This window comes from Lycorma delicatula, chromosome 2 (assembly GCF_047948215.1).
Source record: "Lycorma delicatula isolate Av1 chromosome 2, ASM4794821v1, whole genome shotgun sequence".
Classification (NCBI taxonomy): Eukaryota; Metazoa; Arthropoda; class Insecta; order Hemiptera; family Fulgoridae; genus Lycorma; species Lycorma delicatula.
In genome coordinates, this window is record NC_134456.1 from 50,866,800 (window position 1) to 50,892,821 (window position 26,022).

The 26,022-nt window shown below is 28.8% G+C and overlaps 1 protein-coding gene across 1 annotated transcript in view; it reads right to left on the bottom strand.

Annotated features, from left to right (window-relative positions):
- Positions 1-26,022, bottom strand: part of LOC142318788 (uncharacterized) — a 324,097-nt gene that overhangs the window by 122,692 nt on the left and 175,383 nt on the right. The window contains exons 28-31 of the mRNA XM_075355258.1: positions 25,188-25,274; positions 22,405-22,500; positions 19,416-19,478; positions 12,172-12,216 (exon numbers count right to left, since the gene is read on the bottom strand). Coding sequence (XP_075211373.1) covers positions 12,172-12,216; positions 19,416-19,478; positions 22,405-22,500; positions 25,188-25,274 — 291 coding nt within the window. The remainder of the gene's footprint in view (positions 1-12,171; positions 12,217-19,415; positions 19,479-22,404; positions 22,501-25,187; positions 25,275-26,022) is intronic.

The window sequence follows — 26,022 nt, forward strand, 5'->3', positions numbered from 1 at the left end:
ACATACAATGGTGCTGTTTCCACTGACATCAGGTATCTGTGAGTAGCCCTGGTATGTCCCAGTCGCAATTGACACAGGACCACCTCCTCTTGGTGAATTTTTCTGCAAGAAGAGTCCCACAGTAACACTGTATCACTGATGTGTCAGAGTTTATTATCCACTGCAGCAGTACATTCACCTTGCCACCTTCTTTGAAGAGTATGTTTAATAGAACAAAACTGGTAGGAGTAACTTGAGTAGTGAAAGACGGTTGGCTATGTGCATCTTTAGCAGTAGAATTTTCACATGACTAGGAATCCAGCAGAAAGTGTACCCTTTAAAACTGTACTGACTGAAAAAACTAATTTAATGTGTCCTTATAAATAAAAGTTTTCTTAGGTTAATTAAGGTCAGGAGATCTTGCTGGTGAAGTAACTGCCCCTCTGTCAATCCATTGATTAGGATACATTATAAACTACTCATGAAGAGTAGGTTGAAATGATCTGGGGCTGCAACAATCATAAATCACATTTTGTTTCATTAAAAAAAAAAAAAAAAAAAAAAAATGGTTATAAAAAAAATCACTTAAAAAATGCAAATATAACTTTTATGATAACAAGCTCTTTAGATTTATAAGACTCTGCTTTTTGAAGATAAAAGGATAATGGTGAAAGTTTGTTTAGTCAACCAGATTTCATGAGGTTAAGTTCTCAATAAAGAAATTTGGCTTCTATAACAATATCCATGTATATACATTAAATGCATATCCATACAATTTCATCATTTGTGTTTCTATTACCATCCATATTCATCAAAAGCAACAGAGTAATAATAATAAAAATAAAAAAAATTAATAAGTGATCCACGATTCCTCCATGCCTGAACAGAAAGGTGTAACGTATAGTATAACAAGGAATGACCATACTCATCATGTAAACTGCTAATCTGATAATGTAATGAATATAGACTGCTTCGTAGAGTAACAAACATGTAAGGCTTGAATTTTTCTTTATAGGTCGATTACTTTAAGATAGTCTGCAAAATTAATTGAAAGAAAATTATTTCTCTAAATTTCTTCCAAGATTCTCTTTATTTAAATAAAATGTATAGTCATTCTGTTTAAAACAAAATGGTTATGATTTTATCTAAAAAAACATAATTTTCTGTAGTTAATTATATGGACACTGTCCAAAAAAAAAATTGATAATGTTGTTACTTCTCAATTTGAAAATATATGGCCAGTATATTTATCTATTTTCTAAACGATGACAGTTTCAGTGGGCATTAAAGAAAAGAAAATAACAGTAATTAATATTCAATTAAACTATACTGATTTTAATAAGAACAAAAAATTCAATAAAAGAAGCTTATAATAAATGTACAACTACTGCAATACACAGGTTTTTCAGAATTTTATTCTTGGATATAAAACTGTTACTTTTTCATTAAATAAGTGTGGTCAAACTACAGAGCAATGTAAACTCATTAAAAAATTACTCCTAGTTAAAAATAGTCTGTATGATAATTATAAAATTGTTGATTTTATTTTCATAAAATCAACATTATTTGAAAAAATAACCATTAGTAGTTAAAGAATTTTTTACTTTAATATAATGTTCATCCCTCCTGTCATGACCCTCAGTTATTAATGTTGTTAGTCATTAAATATCTATATATTAACATGTTCAATACTGCCATTGTGATTGTGTGGTAAGAATAATTTTCATTATATGCTGCAACCAGACAAGTGATAGAAACGATTTTGTCGCTTCTACTGCACAGATTACAGCACATATAGTATTTTTCTAAGCTTATGGTGGTAGTAAGCATGTTGATTTAATAAATATATTGTAAATTGGCACACAGAACAGTCCAAAGTTACACATAAGTGATCTAACTTCATTGTACAGCAGGTGGGGGAACATGGACTGACAGTGAACTCATTTCAAGACACAATATTTTTAGGAATACTGAAATCAGGCAATGTGAAAATTAAAATCAAAAACCTTTAATATTCAAAAATATGTGCCATATTTTATATGGTACTAATGGTGATTGCTGATAAATGAATTCAAGATTATATGCCTGCACATTCACAAACTTTGTTGTAGCTGTTTAAGCAGGAAGGAGATTTTTTTTGTATTTATCATAGTGGATGAGGTATGGGTGTATTACTCCATATTCAAGAGCAAATATGCTTAAATGATATGGCAGCATAATGAGTGTAAGAACTCCAAAAGTCAAAACCATGTTGTTAGCTGGAAAGATTATGTCAACCTTTTTCTGAAAGTCAGCAGTAGATTGTCAAGTCATAGATTGTCACAATAAATACTAAATATTCTGACACTCCTTGAAGGTCCAATTAAGATTAGTTAGAAAGATGATAAGAGAGCAAACATTAGTTCAATTTCTCCAAAGGATAATGCCTGTCCCAATATAGTTACTCAGATTATGGCCATTATACATAACGTGAATTGAAATCTTAGCCCACAATCCCTGTGTAGTTTGCATCTTCAATCTTCAAATTATTACTTCTTCAGCCTGCTAAAGAAGCATTTGAGCAGGAAAATGTTTGAAGTTCTACACACTTTTCATGTGGCTATGATTGTATCTAAAAGATTGTTCCTTAGTGATATCCAAAAGGTTTTGAACTACTGATACAATTGCAACAGAACTAGGGAGGTTTTGTTGACAAATAAAATTTTCAGTTCTGATAAAAAAATTTTGCTTATTTACAATTAATATAATCTGTATGTGTCAAACCCTGGGTACAATTGCACCTCCAGGTCCTACATATACAATGTCACTTACACGTATTTAAGTTGTGATTTATGTATTGTATAAATTACAACTTCATAAAGATTAAACTAACTGCTGAAAAAGGGACACTGTAAAAAACCCCACAACAGATTCAATCTCAAAAAAAAAAAAAAATACTTTATATATATAGTAAACTCAACAACCAATTTATTTTTATTTTTTCATACCAGAAGTATGCAACCTCTGGTATTAAGGAATCCATAATTTTTAATAATTAAAGGAAATATACTAAGATGCAACAAAGATGATATATAAAACATAAAATTGAAAATGTACAAAGTTATAAGATTAGTAAAAGCAGAAATGGTTGAAGAATATCAAATTAATATCAAATATTAAATTAGTCAAATAAGATGTTAAAAGAAAAATCAAAACATGATGTAGATACACTGATTCATTCGGTAGAAAACGCATTTATCTGATTAATAAATTTATAATTCTGATAAGAGAAGCAACTGGCACTATAACATAACTCTTAGACGATGACACCTCCACAGTACTGTCTAGTCTCTCTATAGCATTGTAAATAAGTCACATATAAATATGTGTGTACATTTATATTTTATTATATATGTATTATGTAGTAAAATCTCTATTGAAGTTAAAAAAAATAATTAAAACACTGTTAATGTTAACATTACTTGTTTCAATGAAAATCTATAAATTAGCTGAACACTTAAGAGTTAAAAAAAAAAAAACACAAACGTAAAAAACATACCTTGTTAGCTAAATAATCCATAGTTTTTATTAAACAATCTAAAGATATCAAACAGAAAGAAAGGATAATAATAATAAGAAAACACTGTTGAATTAGTAAGACATTCTTTTAATTGAAAAATTACAATTTATTAATTACAGATAATAATTACTTACTATGGGCAAACATAAAAACCAAACAAAAATTGTTAAAGTGCAAAATTGTTCTAGTACACAAATTAATGCAAAAATAAAGCAGAATACAGAAGAGAATCAATAATCTAATACAAGTGATAATAAGGATATAGTCATGTTTTTCAAAACATTGTTTTGAACATGTAAAAAATCACTCAAAACATTATTTTGAACATGTAAAAAATCACTCAAAACAGAAATACATTTGTCAATGGGTATCTCCCCATTATGCACCACTTTAAAAATTGGTCACTTACCCACATCCCATTTCATTTAAGAGCTTTTCCTAATAATCTGTAAAATCTGCTTTTACAGACTGACAATAAAGTAATGATTACTCAATTTTTAACAATATATTAAATAAAAATATACTGAATTGTAATCTAATTAATACTAATAGAAATACTGGTAGTTGTGCATACTAATACTGATAATGACACGTGTGAACGTTTTAACAATTTAAAAACTAAGTCATCTAGTTGCCAACAGTTTTTTTTTCAACAAGGAAGTTAATATGTCTGCATGCTAGATTGAGATAATTATAAGCATTATTGTTTTTAATTAGTATTTATATATAATGTTCCATATTTTTAATGACAATCAGTACATAATGCTCATTTCATGAAAGCCTGTTAATGCAAGCTGGTTTTATCAGCTGAGTGAGAATATATGTTTGCTTATATGAGAACTGTAGGGGCATGACCATCACACATCCTATTCCAATTACATCTCATAGTAAAAAAGACTAAAAAAATAGACCATTAAAGATTAAATCTTTGAGAACATTGAGTCTGAAATGTATCAGATTTGTTTAATTATAGTGAGGCACTGGTTGTTATATGAGAATACCAAACATGGAAAGAATTCACTTTGCAAACTAATTTTGAATTTAAATTCGCGCAATAAATGGGGTTTTTTCATTCAAAAAAAAAATAAAAAATAAAATCCAATCACAAAAGTGGCAACTTGATCATGTCTGTATAAAGCTGTAATTTCAATGACTAAGTCCAATGTTATGAATGTTGTTCGTTGAAACCAAAAAAATGATGACATTTTCTAGATGAAAAATCCAGCCAAAAATGTATCTTTCCAAATTAAAATAAGTACTTTATAAAAAAAAAAAAAAAAATTAGAATAGGTTAGAATATAAGTAGAATGTACAGCTGAACTATTACTATTAATTTTATTTATATAATTTTTTAATAAATATATTTAATTCTTATTTTTTACTTCTGTGAGAATTTTGTATTTTAAAAGATATTATGAAAAAAATGTTGAAAATAGAAATGCAAGTTCAGTTAAATTATCATACTGAATGTTATTTGCAATCTGATAGGGTATTTTAATAATTATTTTTAATTTTCTACTATCATTTAATTAAATGACAGTAAACTTAAATCATTTAATTAAATGATTTATAACTTTGCATATGTTTTGGCAATTACAGGAAAACTGGACCACTACAATAAATTATCGTAATATAAAATAGGCCATTTTACAGCCTTACTAAATTTCTATCTAGTATATTACAATTGGTTTACTTTTTAAATATTCCTTACATATTGCTCATCAAAAAAAAAAAAAACAGAACACATGTTTTATATTTGTGAACAAGTTTACTTTTGTAATATTTCAACTGAGTAAACCTTTGGTTCCAATTGTTCATGTATAACAGGGATGATTGTATAATACAAATATTCAATATAAATGTAAATAAAAAAATTATTATATCATTATCCCTTTGTTGGCTGCTTATTTTGCTGGTTTTAATGATTAAATTAAAACAGACCTTTATAAAGCTGATTATTTTTCTATTTTACTGGGTGAAGCAGTTCCAAGTTGTGCACTACTTTGTCAGTAACAGTACTAGGAAGAATGTGAATTCTTTTTAACATATAAAAGTTGGTTAATTGTTTTTGATGTACACTACAAAGCACTTTTTAAGCAACATAAATAAAATTATTATTTTATAAACATAATTTAATGTTTAATAATTAAAAACTTTATTAAATATCCTTTAAAAGTACAACTTTTGCTTATTTCAGTACAATAAGTTGATTGTAATAATGTAGAATTGTTTTTCAAAACATAACATGAAGGTTTTGTGAAATATGAACTTTAAATCATTTTTAAGTTCACTTCATTTACATTAAATCAAGTGAAATAGCATGCCATGTTTATTGCTAATATTATATAATCAGTCTTATTTATTCTATTGTTTCCATGAACTGACTGGCAATGATGTTACATTCAACTTAAGCAATGAATTTTTATGGACTAGAAAATGATGCATACATTTGGGATAACTAAAATCCAAATTTATTTTACAACTAAATGTACTTTTTTACTGTATTTAGAATTTTGATGGTTTGGTCATATTAGACTCAGGTTATTGACACCCTTCTATATTGATAAAACATATTTTTTTACAAAAAAAAACAACAACAAACAAAAGAACTGATGTATAAATAAAATATTGTTACTGTGTAGCAACATACATATTTATCAAGGGCAATATCATCAAACTTAATTTGTGGAGTGCAGTTAAAAATCTACACCACAAAGCAAACATCAATGACAGCTCGGATAAATACTGCATAATTTTTATTTCACTTTATTTTTTTATATTGTTTTAATTAATATTATATAGTAAAATAATCTAACTTATAAAAAATAAACATTAGATAAAGAGCAGCTGGACATTGGTCTTAACCATGGATTTTTTTTATATCATTAATCAAAAAAAAAAAAATTAAGCTTATTTATGGGGATATGTTATGAAAATTTTACAGATATGAAAAATGACATGCCACTTTAATCCAGGATTTTCTAAATAAAACTGAGATTGCATCAACTAGTCATACAGTGAGTTCCCAAAAAACTGATTAGTGAAAATATTCACTCCTTTTTGTAAAGTAATAATGAAAAAAATATTTTCTATACTTGTTTCATATTAGAAACCAGTAAATAACAGTGTGAAAAATAGTGTGTCAGCTCAATAGTGGAGAAAGCATTACGCACAAATGGTGAAGGTTCTTTTGTTAGTTGTCAGATTACAATTAATAGTACTATAATTTGAAAAAAAACTTAAATGATTTACTGTATTATTTTAATTTGATGAATTTTAAATTGAATAATTTCGCTAAAAATTATTACACTATATAACCGCAAAGTATGCTACTTTATGCATATGATACACTCTTTTACTTTTACAGTGATCCAAAATACACTAAATAATAAATAAATAAAAGATTATCTAATTACAAAAATATCTTTGCTTTAAACTGTTGTTTCAATAATCAAATGAAAAAAAGACAAATAAATAAATAAAAGATTATCTAATTACAAAAATATCTTTGCTTTAAACTGTTGTTTCAATAATCAAATGAAAAAAAGACAAACTGTTTATTAAAACCTTTAAGTAAAATTTTAAATGGACCTTTGGTATTACGAGGGCAAGTTAAAAAGTAAAGTGAAATTCAAAAAATCAATAATTTATTTGTACTTACATAAATGATATATGCATTATTTTACAATATAATTCCCTCCTACTTCTACGTTCTTAGTCCATCTTTTAACAAGCTTTTGAATTCGTTCCTGAAGAAAGTTTTCAATCTGGTGTGCAGAAAATATTTTACTGCTTCTAATGGCTTGTTCATCTGATTAATAATGATTCCCTCACAAATCTTCTTTTAATGGGCCAAAAAGATGAAAATCACTTGGAGCCAGGTCCAAACTGTGTTGAGGATGTTCCAGCAGATCAAAGTCTTTTGATTTGATTTTTTGATTCAGTAAACCAAAAGTGAACCTTCCATATCCCAGAATATTGTCATCACCTTTCCTGCAGACATCTGAGTTTTGAACTTGTTTGCTGTGGAACATGAAGGATGTTTCCACACTAAACTCTGTTGCTTACTCTCGAATTCAAAGTGATGGCCTCACATCTCATCAACAGTTATAATTCGCTTAAGAAGCGAGTCTCGTTTATCTTTATAACATTTCAAAAAATTCTAGAAAAATTTTCAAACGATTCTCTTTGTGGATGCTGGTCAACTGATGTGGAACCCAGCGAGCACAGAGTTTTTGAAAGTTTAAAGAATCATGGATGACTGAAAATGCTGAGCCATGGCTTATATTCAACGCATTTGCAATGTGATCAACTGTAATTTATCGATTACTGAGAATCATCTGTTTAGCCGCTTCAATACTATCATTAGTCTTTTAAGAGGAAGGTCTACCTTCCACTTAAAAGCTTCTACCTTCCTTCTGTTCATTACAGAAGAAATCTAACCATTTTTAGAGCAATCAATCCATTTGTGGATCTTGCTTCCACTCAAAACAATTCTATCCTTATTGCTGCTGCATTTGATGAATAATCTCTGCTGGTTTCCCCTCTTCTGAAGTGAGAAAACGTATCACTGCTCGCATTTCTTCCTTGGTGCAATTAGACAACAGTGCACACAATTTAAACAAATACAATCACAAATAGCTAATAATGAAACAGTACTTTCAATGAACAACTGATAGACAGTATGTGTTATAGCAGAACAATCATTACTGCCATACATGTGATTGGGAGGGAAATCAAAATTTCCCTTTACTTTTTGACTTACCCTCGAATAATTATGTTTTCAAAAATAAATTTCATGCTAAATTATTCTACGAGCCAACATTTAAAAATTAACATTAGGAAGATTATATACTATTAAAATAGGAAAAAATTACAGAATTTTTAAACCAAACTTTTAATAAGTTAATATGGTAAATAAAAACAAAACTAATAAATTTTTACTATTGTTTGTATTTACATATTCTACCTGACAATATTTAAGTAAATGTGGAATGATTTTAGATAAAGAAACAAAACTTTAACATAATTCTAAATAAATTAAACAGCAAAACATCACTATATATAAGCATCAACAGCCCAATGAAAATAAGCTGCAACAATAGTAAAGCAACAAATTAAAACATACTATCGCTTGCCAGTTTATGTCAGACACTAGTGTTCAGACTAAATGACGTTTTAGTTGTAGGACTGAATATTACTGTTATTGTGTTAAGTTTGGCATATTGGTGCAAAATAGTATATTCAGTTCCACATGTAAAAACAAAAGAAAATTAGTCTTATCTTTCCTTAGTTTGTCTGGTATGGTTGTTTTTTTGGAATGACTTTGCCGTTTTCATCTGCAGAACCAGTGTTATCAAGTGGGCTACAACCATGAAGGCACTAGGCTTAGTAATAAAACTAAATAAACTTATAATCATGGTCCATATAAAAAAAAGGGATTTAAGCAAAGGAAAATTGTACTAAAAAGCAAAAATTTACTTTTGTTTTTTAGATTGGAAAAATCTTCAAAATATTTGATAAAAATCTAGAATTAAAATAAAAATTTAGAAAATTACAAAATGTAAATGTGTGTGTGTGTGTGTGTGTGTGTGTGTGTGTATATATATATATATATATATATATATATATATATATATATATATATATAATTAAATAAATAACTTAAAAAGTACAAATAGTTAAATATATATAATAAAAAAAAAATCAAAAATAACAACACCATTTTAGTTTAAAATAATATTAATTAATACTTCAACAGATTAGTAAAGGTTAAATAAACTTTAAAAAAACAAAAAAACAACATTCTAATATGCTACTTAAATCTTTAAAACAACACAAAATAAAATTCTCTTGTTAGTATTAAACTATTAAATAAATAATATTACTACAGACTACTAAGAAAACAAATAACATTTCCCTCATAAATAAATAAATATAGTATCTTAATTAATTTTTATTTTAATTAAAATTAATTGTTACTAATGTACTTATCTGTAATAAAATAATAGTAATTTTAGTTATCACTAAAAATGAAAGCCCACTTAAATATAAGCACTAAGGACGGATAATAATTAAATAAATAAATAAATTAAAAATATCTATAATGGAAATCTGATTTAAAAAAATTGATAAATTACAGAGTTGCACCCATGGCTCTATATATATATATATTTTTTATACTATGAAACTAACATAGTGAATATGGAAATTCATGATAAATAAGACTAATGACAATAAAAACACTACCAGCTTTATTAAGAAATTTGTTTTTTTTTTTTACATTTTCGGTTTTAAAGATCAGTAATTAAAAACTGAAAATTATTATTTTTTATTTATTGGGAACAAGATAAATGTAATTTAGTTTTTGCCAACCTTTATGGCAGGACAAAAGCATATATTGCTTTTCATTTGGAAGATTCTAGATATGAATTTGTCATGCTTGGCATTTTTATTATGCTACAAAATTCATGGGTCATAAGTAACAATATTGGGTAGTTAGGCTTTAATTGTTGCATAAATAAGGGCATAAATAATATTTACTGACAAGACTTGAAAACTGTCATAATAAACTTGTTTTTATAAATGTAACTGAATTTGTAAACAAATTTATGTACCTTAAGTTTAATTTGTAAGGTTTATATACCTACACATTTTATTCTTAATTTAAAAAAAAATAAAATTTACTGAAAGATGAGCATGTAAATAGACACTGATTAAATAACAGTAATATGTATAAACCAATTAATTATTCAGAACTACTAGAATAGCATATGGTACAATATAAGGTAATACTTTAAAATCATAAATAAATAGTACCTTAAGTAAAGGATTTGTTGACTAAGCAGGATATCATAAGTAACTAATACAAATCATTTCCTGCTGCTCTACCATAGGCTGCTAATAATAAAGATGTATTCTGCATGCATATACATTACGTGTATAAAAACTGAAGACAAAGTGTAATTATATAATTACAAGTGTCCAAAGATGTTCTTTCTATTGATTGTAATTGATAATGGTGCGTAAGTAATCAATACATAAAAGTGAATAGTTAAATAGAGGTTCAAAAATTATGTGTATTCTCTCATACTTCCTTCACTCTTAGTAAAATAATTTCATTATATTACAAAAATTCTGGAGGATTTCTCCCACAACAATCACAGTATCAAGAAATTTTTTGTAATGTTTATTACTTTGACATCAAATTCAACAATTTTTTTCATTTTTTTTTTTCTTTAGCACTTGTGAGAAGAAAATAGTTGGGGGGAACGGAACAAGTACAACAAAAGTCAATAATTCCATTATTCTGATACAAGTAATTAGTTAAATATGGTGTAAAGTACAACATTTTAAGTAAAAATTGTATTTCTTTCTTTTTTTTGCTTGATACTGCTTGTGCATGGGATATGGAAATGGAATTTTTTAGCATAAGAAAAATGCCATGCCTGACATATTTATATTTCATAAATATAGTTCAATAACAAATTTCCTCTTTAAAATCTACAAGCTTGAATTTATACAACTTAAATATAAACTGGCTTGTGGATTTTTATTTAATTTCATATAATTTCCTACTTAAATTAAAATAATTATTATTTTAAGAACTATAATGGAAGCTCATTTAATTAATTCTTTTTTTTTATAAATTTTTACGTAGCAAAATCTAATCTACAAAAAATGAATGAATTTCAAAACAATTTTAAGATTTGTACAGTTATAAAAAGTATTCACTAGCAGTAAATTTAACCATTAATTTCTTATTAAAAGTAACAATATTTATATACTGCAAACAGTAACAATAAAAATAGAGTAACCAGCTATTTGCCACAAGCAATTACTACTACTAAATAACTATTATTTCAAGATTACATTAGCTTTGTACAGATCATTAGGTCTAATTACAGTCTGGCAGTTGGTCATATTCACTTAAGAGGTTGAACCTTTTTGAACAGTACTGTTAAATTAACTAATTAAATCATTATGTACAACTATTGGTGGAATTAGTTTTAATTTCACACGTAGGTAAAATATAAAAATTTATATGACAGTTTATAGATTCCATAATAAGCGAAAAAAGCACTGATTACCTGGATAACCTTATAAAATAAGGCATATTTAATAATTTAATCTTTTCTTTTTGATAAACGAATATTCATGAACAAAATCACTATAAGGCATAAAACTAGTCAAAGGAAAACAATGAATCCAACAAAGGATTAACTACCAATTCAACATTATTGTTTTCATGATTTCCCCACAGTTGGATTTCTAAATGAGAGACATTAATGATGATAAAATTACTAACTTACAGATAAAAACTGAAATAATGAACATCGAATCATAGGAAAAAATGAACAATACATTAAATCCTAACATGTATTTGGAAAAAAATTAGCATAAACACTTTAGTTATTATTATCTTCGATAACCTAGTGTAAGAATGATTAATTAGAATATAACAAAATACAGTAAGAAAGGGGATTTTAGACATCATGTATATGCCGACGAACAGGTGCTTGTTTACTGGACCAAGGGGCCCAACCCATAGCTCCACTGCTAATTTTACTGTTTGACTTATTATCTACAGTAGCATTATTGAAGGCTGAAGATGGTCCACAAATATTACTTACAGCATTCTCGTGGCACTCCTTTAACTGATGTTCCAAATCAGCAATCTAAAAAAATTAATAAATTTAATTATCTTTTCAATGAACAGTTAAAAGAAAAAAGGTGTCCATTCCAAAGTTTTGATTACAATCATCAACATTCAAAATACTTAACAAATTAATCATCACTATTAAAAACGATTTATAATATAACTTGGAAGCTTTTCTTATCGTATACTGATGATCTAGAAGTTAGTATACTATAATAACAAATTGAAGAACTAATGAATGATGTTTGAAGGGTACGGTAAATAAAAACTGGATAACTGATTTAGAGATGCGTACAATTATATATTTCTAAAACAAATACTTGAGAAGGTATATAAAAAGATAAGATGATCATTTACAGCAAATGAGTTATTAAATCATAATTAAATAAAATTTAACCATTTTAGATAAAAATAGGAAGTATTTTTAATGTTCTAAACACCTGCAAAAATAAGAACTGGTAAATTATTATAAATACATATAAAACTTGGAGACCATGTAAATTTAAAAAAATAAATTTAATAGAGAACTGTATAAAAAAGTGATATTTAACACAATTTATTAACAAAGATACAAGGATTAATTTTCATTTTTTCCTATTTTTAATCTATTCCATGCAACAAAAAATTATTAAAGTAATGAGTAACTCAGGATCTTTTGAGCCAAGAGAATGTTTGCCAAAAATGAAGTATATATACTTCACTGTTGGTTTGTCATACCTACTCAAATAAAGTAAACTTTTTGAAATCCTTATGTCCTAACCTATATTTATTTCTTTATCTCTAGTATCAAGTCAGGTCACTTTTGGCAATCATTCTTATGAAATAAAAAACAAAAAAACTCTTTTTCAATTCAATGCAAAATGAAATAAAAAATTTCATGATTAGGACTATAAAAAATGTACATGATTTCAATTTGTCTATACTCTCGTTTAACAAAGATCCTCTTGTGCAGCATTAATAACTGTAGAATTTTTACATCTGTTGAAATACTCTGAAGGAGTCCTGTTCTTTAAGCATGTCAACCACCTTTTAAGATTTATACTGAATTTCTTCCAGTGTAAAAATAGTGATCTTAAATAAGAGGAAGAAATTGTAGGAAAAATCTCAAATCCAGCTAAGTACAGTTTATACAGTGATGGCTGTGTTATCACAGCAAGAAAAAAACATGTTTCGGTAAGCTGATTGGGAAGAGGACATCTTTTCAACGGCGGACCCAACTGCTTTAATACCTTATTTCAGATCATTTTGTGAAGGTTCTCCTCAACTCTTTGTTTCATTAAAAGGGACAGAAGAACTATCCCTCTTATGCCACTAAAAATACCTTGTCCGAGTCATTTCTCATTGTTAAAAGTTATAGGCCTGCTGCAATATTTAAAAGGTTTTAGATTTTTTGATTTTGATTCAGAATCTAGTGTTACCTTTCAGCTCTACCTTAAGGTCCATTTGTGAAATCGCAAATTCACATACAGTCACAAAAATGCTTTCAGGAAAAATTTATAGAGCTAATTATGTAACTCCATCAGTAATCTAACAATAGCATAGTTTTTAATAAGAGCCACTTCATAATGTTTACAAAATTCCTTTAATATGTGGTTAATGTGCTTAAACTATGTTGCTTGCTTATTTCACATTGTTAAATCATAAGACAAACTACTGCTTTTACATGCAATACTTAAAATTTCCTACTGTGGCATTATCTTTGTAACTATGTCCTATTTCTAAGATGTGAATAGCAAAGGTTGATTCTGCTGGTCTGTGACTTGCTTATATGTGGTCAATGAATCTGTGAGTTAATGTGCAAAAAGACTGATCAATGTAGCATTTAGAATTATCATTAAAATTTAATTTGTATACTTTTGGGTTACCACGTTTATCAGCATTTATTCTGTATTTGTTTATCAACATGTATTTGTTCTGTTTTAGGTATGGTGAGGTCAAGAAGTAATTTTTTTCATTTATATTCTGCAAAAAGTTATGATCTAACTTGTGATTTAAAAGGTTATGGTGCAAGTTGTTAAGAATATGTGAAGAATTTATTATACTGTTTTATTTTGCCTTTGAGCAATACCATGATGTCATTAATTTAGCAGTGCCAGTAGTACTGTCGACAAGGCAAGTTCCATAATCACAGTTTATGAACTATTGATGTGTACAGTCACATGTCACATTCCAGTGGTACTAGTAAAGCAATTGCAACTTCTGCTGTGAGATTACACTGCTATTTTAAACATGGACACAGACACATAAAATGATTAACATAACATTATATTATTTATTTGGCATTATTTATAATAATTTCATATTAATTAATTGATGTCATTTTAATCTCAATGTTTAATAATAAAAAGTTTTTTCTGCTTAAGTACAGCTATTTTTGTATAAATAATGAATTTTATCTTTTGACCTGTTATTTTGTAAAAGGAGCAATTGTTTTCTTAGTCAATATACTTTAAAATACAAGCATGATGAAAATTTATTGTACTAAAAAAAAGTCTATACAAGTAAACAAAATATAAATTACTTACATCGATTGTTTTGGTTTAAGTAATGATATTATGACAAACAGACATGCGAGTCATAGAATTTAGGTTAAAAGTTTAAAACTGGCGTCTAGTAATAAGCATTATGTAATTTGTAGATGTGTTATTACAAATAAAACAAATAATATGTTCTCTGCATTGGAAATTGAAACAGTTGTTATTTAAAAATAGTTGTGTTAAGATGTCAAGTGAAGGCAGACTTTGGGGTCATGCACATGGTCTTACATTTAATGTTAATAAGTTCATAGACATAGAAAAACAGATTATTGGTGCCTCTTGTGAAAGCAATGGATCATGCTTGTAGAATGCTAAACTTAGCTAGTCTACAGTAATTGACATCAGGAAAATTGGATGCAAAACAGAGGCTAGTGGTTCTCAAATTCAAACACCAAAGAAAAGAGATAAATATGAAATAGATGATTTTGACAGGCGAGTTATTAGAACAGAATTTTTTAAATATGTTGAACTCTGTAAAGAAATACCTACTGTATAAATATTACACAATTTTTGTCGTGAGAAACTGAAATGTTATCGCTAGTAAGTAAACACTAAGGAAAATTATAAATCGATGGGTTTTCAATTCAGGAAGTTTAAATAAAAACAATAGACTGATTTTGTGTGAATGAGATGATGTAATCACAAAACGAGTTTTTTTTTCTTAGGTATTTGAGAAAAATGCAACTTCTGAACAAAAGAAACAGTCATAAACACTTAGATGAAACTTAGGTGACAACACATTATACACAAAAAAATTCTGGCATAGTGACAATATACCAAGTTTGTTAATAGTAGTGCCAGTGACTGTTTAATTGTGGCTCATGTAGGTGGGGCCATGGGATTTGTATAGATGGTGCATTTTTAATGTACAATTCCAAGAGCAGAACAGAAGATTATCATAAAGAGATAAACGATGAACAATGAACATTTTTTGAAGTATATTGAAAAGTAAGTTATCCCAGGACTACCAAAAAATTGTATTTTAGTCATAGATAATGCACCTTACCATAATAAAACAAAAAAATAAACCTCCATTATCCAATTCATTAAAAAAAATATTCAAGAATGGCTCCAAAAAAATAAAATTAACTATGACCCAGATCTAATAAAAAAAGAGCTTTTAGAAACTGTGAAACTACCAAACTACACTGCCCAGAACCACAATATGAATTAGATGAAATACTAAATAACGAAGGAATTTCAGTACTTACATTGCCTTCTAACCACCCAGATTTTAACCCCATTGAATTTATTTGGAATCTAAAAAAAATAATTCAAGACCACAATGACTTGTCCGACATGTCATTAACAAAACTGAGAGCAGTTCAGTTACATTAGATGCAACTTAATTTGAACTTCAACTAAATTCAACTTTCAACTTAATTCAATTACTGTTGAATACTGAAAATGATCAGTGTTGCAAATTCAGAAGATGATGGATTCTTACTGGAAAACAGATGTTTAAGTGGTAGATGCCATTGAAAGCATAATTATGGACGATGATAAGACATCAAGGAGCAAAGATGAATTGGAAATTAATTCTGGTGGAAGTGGAAATTGAGTCAAGCCCAGAAATTCAGGATTGTTGGCCTACCACAGAAGATAGTTCTAAAAAAACTGCAGATGGAACTGGTTAATGAATGTATTAAGGTGGTATTGATCGTTTAATTATTTAATAAATTAATATAAAAATATTATTTTATTTTTCATTCTACAGCTATATCAAACTTGTTGTGATTCCTTAGACCAATATGTCCAAATTATTACTATCTGCTGTGAATATAATACTGTGAACTGTGATACCATTCCAGTGAAAACATTTATTTAAATAAATTATGTAATTAATTGCAGGTTAAATTTATTTCATTTGTGAATATAGTAATGTAAATTAATATTTTTGTGTTATTATTGTAATCAGAAAGAAATCACAGGTTCCAAAAAATAAGTAACCTATTTTAAACTACATTTCTTGTTTAGAACAGATTGACACGCATGTCACTTTGTTCACTAGACCTAAGCCCAGACTGTACAGTTGTGTTATAACTCCATCTCTGTCCTAAGCCAAACAAAACAACAGTGCTGTCGTCCACGAATATGAATTTCACCTTGTCGATTTGTATAATATTCTAACGTGTTCTAATTTTTTTGTAAAAATAAATTTTTATGCAAATGTGTTGCGCAGCATCTCTAGTATGGCCTTCAATCATGCTGCGTCACTTCATCTAGTTCTGAACATGCAGCTAGCATACATGTCTACAACAATAGCATCTCCCACCAAGTGTAAAGTGCGTGCAGTAATTCAATTTCTTCAGGCTGAGGGGTGTAATGCAGCTGAAATTCATCGATGAATAAGAATGTGTACGGTGAAACTTCAATGAGTGACAGCAAAGTGCGACAATGGTGCAGGAACTTTAAAGCAAGACTTCCAGATGTTCATGATGCAGGCGATCAGAAGGAAGCGAGTGTCAACCGATGATCTCGTTGATAAGAGTGGATGAGGCAATTCAAGAAAATCATCGGTTCACAATTTCTGTATTGAGCGATTCGTTTCCTGAAATTTCAAGGTCAGCTCTCTACACCATTGTGAGTGAGAGACTTCAGTACCGCAAACTCTGTGCGAGGTGGGTTCCCAAGATGCTGTCCGACCATCACAAAACAATGAGAATGGACGCCTCCCTAATGTTTCTCTAGCGCTACCACAATGAAGGAGAAGATTTTTTTAACAAAATTGTCACAGGGGACGAGACATGGGTCCATTTCGAAACTGAAGAAACAAAAGAACAATCCAAACAGTGGATGCATTCTCATTCTCCCAGTAAACCAAAGAAGTTCAAGCGAACCTTCTCCAACAGAAAGTGTATGGCTATTCTGTTCTGGGGGGACCGTAATGGAGTTCTCTTGGTGGAATTCATGGAACGTGGCACGACCATCACTGCAGCCTCATACTGCGTGACTCTTCAACATCTACGAAGGGCAATTCAGAATAAACGGAGAGGAATGTCGTCATCAGGCATTGTCTTTCTCCATGACAATGCTCGGCCGCACACTGCAGCTGTAACAAAGAAGCTCGTGCAGCGTTCTTGTTGGGAAGTGTTTTATCACCCACCATACAGCCTGGACTTGGCTCCATCCGATTTTCACCTCTTGGCTCACATGAAATGCTGGCTAGGAGGACAACATTTTGGCACAGACATCGAACTGCAGACCAGCGTAGAAACATGGCTGAAAACACAGGCGGCTCCGTTCTATGACGAGGGTATTGGAAAGTTGGTATCGTGCTACGAGAAATGTCTAAATCAGAGTGGTGACTATGTAGAGAAATAGCGTAACTATGTAAGTACTTGTTACAAACCAAAAATATTTTATTTTCACTGCGGTTTTAATTTTGTGACCGATCGGACATTGAAAAAAAAATAACCCTCTTATAAAGATGATATAAAAATATCTCTGCCATGAGGCTAGAAATTAGTGAATCTGTTGGTTGAAATGGTTAATTGCATTATTATTTGTTGTCAGTGAAGTAGTTTTACTTGTGTAGTGATGATTTTGGTTTTGTGTTTGGGAGTTGTGCTTTTATTGTAAATGACTCTTACAACATATTGGTAATGTTTAATATAGCTATGAATTTCCACGATATTTGGACGAGAAAGGTTAAAGTAAATTCTAGAAAGTATTGCTACATTTTGTCAGCTCAATCAACATAAGTACATATACTGTTTATCAGTTTTTGTATCTATGTATGAACATTTTTATGATAAAAAGTTGATTGACAAGTTTTTAAAACATTTTAATTTATCAATTAGTTATATTAACAGATTGAAAGTAAATTAATACTTGAATAATTTTGCATTATATATTTGTTCTAATTCCATACTTAAAATGTATTTATAAATACGAATTCTGATCGTCAAACAAGGTTCTGTGACTAGATTCTAGTTTAGAGATGTTAACTTCTTAAAATTCAAACATCTAAGTGTAATTCAGCCAAATACTATTATTATCATGTGTGTTAGGTTGGTGAAGAGGTTAAGCACTGGTTTATTCATTAAGAAGCCTGAATGGTGTAGCTTGGCCTTGAAGAGGCCACCAGTTTATATTTTAATGCTACTGGGCTCTCCTCAAAACTCTTCCACCTATATTTTACTGTTATGTTTAAAATAACAACAGATCTGTCCAGCAATTCACTGATGTAATAAGTTAATTATATACTGTAAATAAGCAAGGGATGCAGCTACTCACATTCCCTGATATAACAAGCTTGCATGAGATATACAGACACTTCTGAAAAATTTGTCATTCAAGCAGTCAGCTACTATCAATTTAATTTTTTTCAAAGACAAAATTTAAAATTATTTAGAAAGGCCCGTTCAGGTAAGAGCCTTTTCGGTTAACATAAAACATTGACATAATGAAAAATGTTGTAAAAATACATTTTTTTAAAAAAATCCTTAAAAATGTTTAATTTATAATATCTTTTATTAAATAAAAAATCACTTTGTTTTAAAATCTGCTTGACTGAATGCTAGTTTCTTGCTTTTGTAACTCTTCCTTTGCTTATTTAAATTTCAAACATTTGCTTAGAAAAATGTATCATTAAACTATCTCGCTAAAAGTTAAAATAATTTTAAAAATGAGTAAAAAGCTTTTTTATTAATTAACTTAATAAACATGAATGATTTACCTTGGCTTCAAAGAATTGGGCAGTAGATTGGCGAGTCTTTGAGATCTCTTCTTTCTCCTTAACCTAATAGACATAAAAGTAACTGATTATAAATTGGTTTCTTTAATTAAAAAAACTACGATTACAGTCATTCTAAGTAAAAGAAATAAATGTAATGCATCATAGTCACATAAAAAATAAGGAAAATGTTAATTTTCTGTTTTTTGCCAATTGTTTCTGTCTTTCATAGTTGTGTTACTTGTAAAGTGCCTAAGGTGTAACAGGCACCAATTAAAGTTACTTTTCTGAGAAATCATATTCCTAAGTAGCCAGCCCCTATAGTGAACAGAGAAAGTATAAGTGTTACTAGCAGAACTAAATGTAATATGAGCAGACTTTGAATTGTAATTTATAACATTACAATTAATTTTAATTTGCAGAGTTTCTAACCAACTTGAACAAGGTGCATCTTAAAAACCTAAAGAGAAAATTATCTGTACAACAATATAAAAACAGAAGCTAAAATTAACTTCTGTTCCAGTAACAAAACAGTGAGTTATTGAATAAACTTTTTCCAAAAAAATATTATATACTATACAATGTAACTGCTCCAATAACTGCAAGTTCCAGCAGTTTCCATTAACAGTAAAACTCCACATAGCACAACTCAAACATGAAATTCATGTTATCATTGCCAAGAACAAACATAATACAATATTACAACAAAAAAAATATTACAATAATTATTAAAAAGTGGAATACAGGTGCACGACCTCATATTATTTCCTAGAATATCTTGGATGATGGTTGGTAATTTGAATTTATAACGCAATGCTGCATAACAATCACAGTCCACAAGGATGTGATGTATCATTAGTTGGCAGTTACAGTGAATAGAAACTGGTGCATCGGTTTGATTCATTAGATGTCCACAAGTAAGGTTTGTGGACCCTATTCGTAAATGATAAATAACAACCTCCTCTCAATGGTTATTCCTGCATGAAGAGTTCCATGGAAGCACAATATTCTTGATGTATTGGAGTTCATTATTTTTTCTAGCAGTCACCTCGCCATTTTCCTCAAATAGTGTGTTAAATAGAATTACAAAAATCAGTAGTATTAACATGACTGGTGAAAGACCGTTGGCTACATGCATCTTTAGCAGCAGAATTCGCACATTCATTACCCAGGATTTCCACACAGCTCAGGATCTAGCAGAAACTCACTTGTGTGTTGGAACAGTTTAACTCCGTGATTGTATTATGAATTTCGGTGATGACAGGATGTCTAGAATACAAATCTTTTAAAGCTTGGAGTGCACTACACGAATCGCTACAAGGATATGACTGTATTTTAGGTTAATGATATTCAAAGCCTAACTGATGGCGTACAGTTCAGTACTATAGGTACTTGTAATACAAGGTAGACTGAACATATAGGTTTGGTTATTTACACAACAAATGCGCATCCAGCGGTATCATTCTGTTTTGATTCATCTGTGTATACTTCTGTGTCTGGGTCTTGGATAGAAATTGGGAGAACATTTGCTGAACGATGATAGGAGTAGTTGATTTATTATATGGTGAGGTTATAAATAAAATTTATTGGGTTGAGTCTTCTTCAAGGATATGAACAGGGAGAGATAGCAACTGACTTTCTATTGAGGACTTGTGGAACATATGAGAAAAGAAGACAGCACCATTTTCTTTTCTCAGGCGAGAACATGAAGCCTTGGACCAAGCTTCAAGGTGAGATGTAGTACTCTCTCAGCTGTGACTGTTGAACGGGTCTTAATATATATCAACAAGTAGAGAACATGAAAGAGGTGGCAGCATATGAGGTTTGTTCAAAAAGTAACAAGAATTTTGAAATTTTGTGAGGTGTATTAATCAGATTCTTGGATTTTTTTGTTGCTGTATTGGTAAACATGTCTAAAACACTGTAATGATATACCACCCACTCTATTCACCAGACATGGCCCCATGTGACTTTTTTCTATTTCCAAAAATAAAGAGAACCATAAAGGGCCATCATTTTATAAGCATAGATGAGATTAAAAGCGAATAACTGAAGAAGCTAAACACTATTCCAAAGATCAAGTTCCAGAAGTGTTTCGCGGATTGGAAAAGTACTGGCATAAGTGTATAATATTTAATGGGGACTAATTTGAAGGGGATAACATAAATGTAGACAAATAAATAAAATTCGTTCCAAAAAAACAAAAATTCTCGTTACTTTTTGAACACAACTCGTACATTTGGTAATAACTATTGATGCCAGTCTCTGTGGCACGACTAGTAGCATCTCTGCCTTTCATCCAGAGGTCCTGGGTTTAAATCCTGATCAGGCATGTCATTTCACACATGCTACAAATCATTCATCTCACTCTCCGAAGCAATAGCAATAGCTATACTTTCTAATGGTAGTCCTGGAGATTAAACAAGAAAAAAATACTGCTGATGGCTAAAGTAAACAAGGTAGCACCACTTTTATTATAAGACAAAATTATACATTTTAATAAAAGATAATCAAATACAAATTAATTAATGAGTTGGCACTTTTTAACATACCCAAAAAATACACAAATCTTAAAATAGTCATTCAGTATATTCTAAACTTATTCTCTTACTTATCTTACTTTTTTTTCAATAAATCTACTCTCTGACAATCAACACTTACCGATAATGAATGATCCAGCAAATAACTTAATTTAAAAATCCAAACTCTTCAAATATAAACAAAATAAAAACAAATAATAACACTTTAGTCATTAAAATTATTTTGATAATTAAGTATCAAAATAATTTTTTTAATTTATTAAATTAAATAAAATATTTTTTAAAAACTTTTTAAGATTGCTGTTATTTATATTTTATTTTTATACATCAATAGCTAGTAAGTGAGAATAATAGAGAATATAAACAATAAGTGTATGAATAATGAATGTTTATTACATGATGAGAATTAAAAACAGCTAGATGCACATAAGTGTAATTACTGAAAAACTTACGATATTTTCAAATTTTGATTTAAGACAAGCATATTCTTCTTGCTCAATTTTTAAAGAATTTTGCAAGACTGATATAGTTTCTTCTTGGTAGGTGATCTGAAAAAAAAAGATTATAATCAACGTTTTAATTGTTTAAAAATTATATTCAATTATAAAAAAGTTATATTACTACTACTATATTATAAATATATATAATATACTACTTAGTATAGTAACCATACCATATATACTACTACTATACAATATACTACTATAAAAATTATACACATTAGATATTTATCACTTTAAGTGAATATAGTTTCAAATAAAAACTATCACAGAAGTAAATGTATCCAGTGACAAATTTTAGAAATTAATAAATAAATAAAACAAAACTTACAAATTTGAGCATAAAAATACAAGCATAGTCTGCACTATTAGAAGTTCTCAACAGATTAGAAGTGAATTACAATACCAACAACCACAACTATTCAAAAATTCGATGTTCTCAACATTCACTAAAATCTAATGAAAGCTTTGAAAAACCTTTCCAGGTTTACTATTAAAATCAAAATATTTTCTTTAAAATATTGTAAACCGCAAAAGAATTAAGTTTACAGTAGGACCTTTCCATGGAATCATATTGTAAACTGTAGTTTTATTATATTTAGCTTATTTTGCAAATTGATGCAATTTTAGTATCATAGTTTAACCCTTCACAGGCAAAACCCATATATGGGCTACCTGTACTTAATGGAGGGCAGAAACCCATATATGAGTCTCTGGATGTGACTGGCTATTTGTTTTCATGTGGTTACATATAAATTTTAAGAGATGGCAGGAGATGTTCTTTCAATCATTTTGAGACAGGAATTCCTGAAACAACATGATTGGGAACCCATTTTACTTCAGTTATCAGATGAGTTCAATAACTGTACGTTATTTTTTTTTGTGTTTTTCGCTCATTTTTAAGTAATTTGTTTACAAATTATTCCTTCCAAAACTTCATTTTTGGCTTACTTCGTTTGAATTCAAACAAAATTTTTGAGACAAAATTTCAGAAAGAAATGAATAAAAATATTTATACTATTATTATTATTATTTTAAAACCATATTATACTATTCCCTGCCTAGGTGCACTACTTCAAAATTGCTGTTTTTATATTACCATAAACGTTACTACTGTTACTATTATTATTCAGAGTCTTTTACATGAAAAGAATTCAGTGTAAAACATAACCAAAATTATCACCTATAGTTTGCAAATTCTAGTGCCCTCAGTGAGACTTGTTTCATTTTCGCATAAGCTTTTTCTAGCTAGATAATTAAACAGTGTTCCTTAACCAGATTGGTGACATAATTCAGTAAAAGCACAATGTATATGTTGTTTTTATTTATGAATGCAAGTTTTAAGTTACTTTAAATAGTTTTTGCATGAACCTTTTTCTTTTGAAAATGTCTTCCGCCTAGAGCAGGGGTCAGCAACCTGCGGCTCACGAGCCACATGTAACTCTTTGGATGTGAAGCTGCGGCTCTTTAGTTCCATACGCAAATATTATTTATTTTATAAAAAAAAAAAAAAACATTTAAAAATCGTTCTGAATCGATTAACGAGGATTAGGCATAGATTCTATCGCTTTGCCACTTGTACACGCTTTTCACCGCACCCCTCCCCCGTGATACGCGTCGTCACTGTCATCAGTCCATCAGAAGCTCTCGAATGACACCGTCGTCGGATGTTTCTATGTAGGTTTTAATTCGCTTTCGACGCAAGACAATTTGGCGTCTTCACCACTGCTTTGGCTGTGACGTATAGTTTGTTGTTTCAAAACAACGTATAGTTTGTTGTTTGTAAAAGAGTTAGAAGCGAATTATCTTCTCAAAGTTATGTATGTACATATATATAATAATAATAAAAAAACCGAAGTAAAGATAGGTAACGTAATAAGTATTATATTTTTAAAATACATATTATACATATTTTTTTCCAAATAAGATACCTAACTACTTTTTTGAAGTCAAAAAGAATTGTCAAAAAAGAAACAAAGTAATACTGTAGGATATTACCGCGAAAGTGTTTTTATTAAAATATATATTTAATAAATTACCTATTTTGTTATTTATCTATTTTATAGCTATTATTATTTAAAAATTAGAGTTAAAATAATAATTATAAGTGTAAGTACCTATAAATTGTTATTTAATAAACCTATTTTTGAAAAAATTTTGTGGCTCTTTAAAAACTTCGAAATAAAATTTTGTGGCTCTTTAAAAACTTTGAAATTTTGTAAATTGTAATTTTTGACTCTTTTTTGACTCAAAAGGTTGCCGACCCCTGGCCTAGAGTCATAAAACACCGCCACCTGTGAAGGGTTTAGCTAGTCATAGAGATTATCAATATGCTGACTATAAAAATTAAGAATAAAATACTTCAGACAGTGGCATCCTACAGCCAAAATAGCACCTGTGGATACAAAAACTACAGAAAAATGAGCAAGAATTATATTTTACCTCAATTTAGCCAGCCACTCTTCAGAAATCATTAAATACATAAAAACAAGTAACCAAGTGTAAGGAAAAATTTATTCAAAATTAGTCAGCTAAGTGAGGTACATAAATTATAAAATCGTGATAATATTAAGATAATTATAAAATAAATGAATAAGAGAGAAAATCAAAAGTAAAGAATCATGGATAATTTCAGATGAAAGGAAAATATAAGAATGAAGGAAATAGTATGGAAAAGAATAGAAAGAAACAGTGCTTGTGACAAAGAAGAATATCTTACAATGTATAATACTAACCATTTTATCTCTACTTTGAAGCTGTAAGTTAAGCTCTTTTAGATCCTCATTTAATTTCTTCATGGTATCTTTATGTTCATCTAAGAACTACATGAACCAACATAAAAAAGACAAACAATAAAAATACAACATAATCGTTGTAAGAACAATTTTTTAAAATAAATTCAACAAGATTGAAATGTTAATCACAAGCATGAGAAATAAAGATTCAAAAAAAATAAAACAAGATTTATATTTAGCACTAAGGATTACTAAAATAAGTGAATACACAAACAGTAAAAATTTCTGGTAGATGAAGCAAATTTATTAAGATATAATTAATGTTAAATGAGCTTTTCCTGATAAATGAACTAAAACATTAACTTCATTAAAAAGCCAAGAATATATATTTCCATAAGAAAAAAAAAAACAGTGAATTCTGAAGAAGTTTCAGTATAATGATTATTAAGTCAGCAGGCAGAAATTGGTAATATTTGCAAGAAAGAACAATTCAAAGCACTTAAATGAAAAATAAAATCATACACTGGTAAATAAAGAACATACTTTGATGGTTAGTAGATAAAAAAAGAGATTTTATCACATTACTATGAACAAATTTATAATGGTTAGAAAGTAATTAAAATTTATAAATACAAAGATTCGGAAGAATAATTTAACCAATTACTTCACTGCTTTCTACTTAATAGAGCACAGATCTATAAACAATAATTCTGGAATGGCAATGACATGGGTGAAAATTAACAATCTCATCTAAACAAAATTTATGAACTAGTAATAACATTTTTTACAGATTCCTAAAACATGATATAATTATAAAAATAGAAAAAAATTCTTG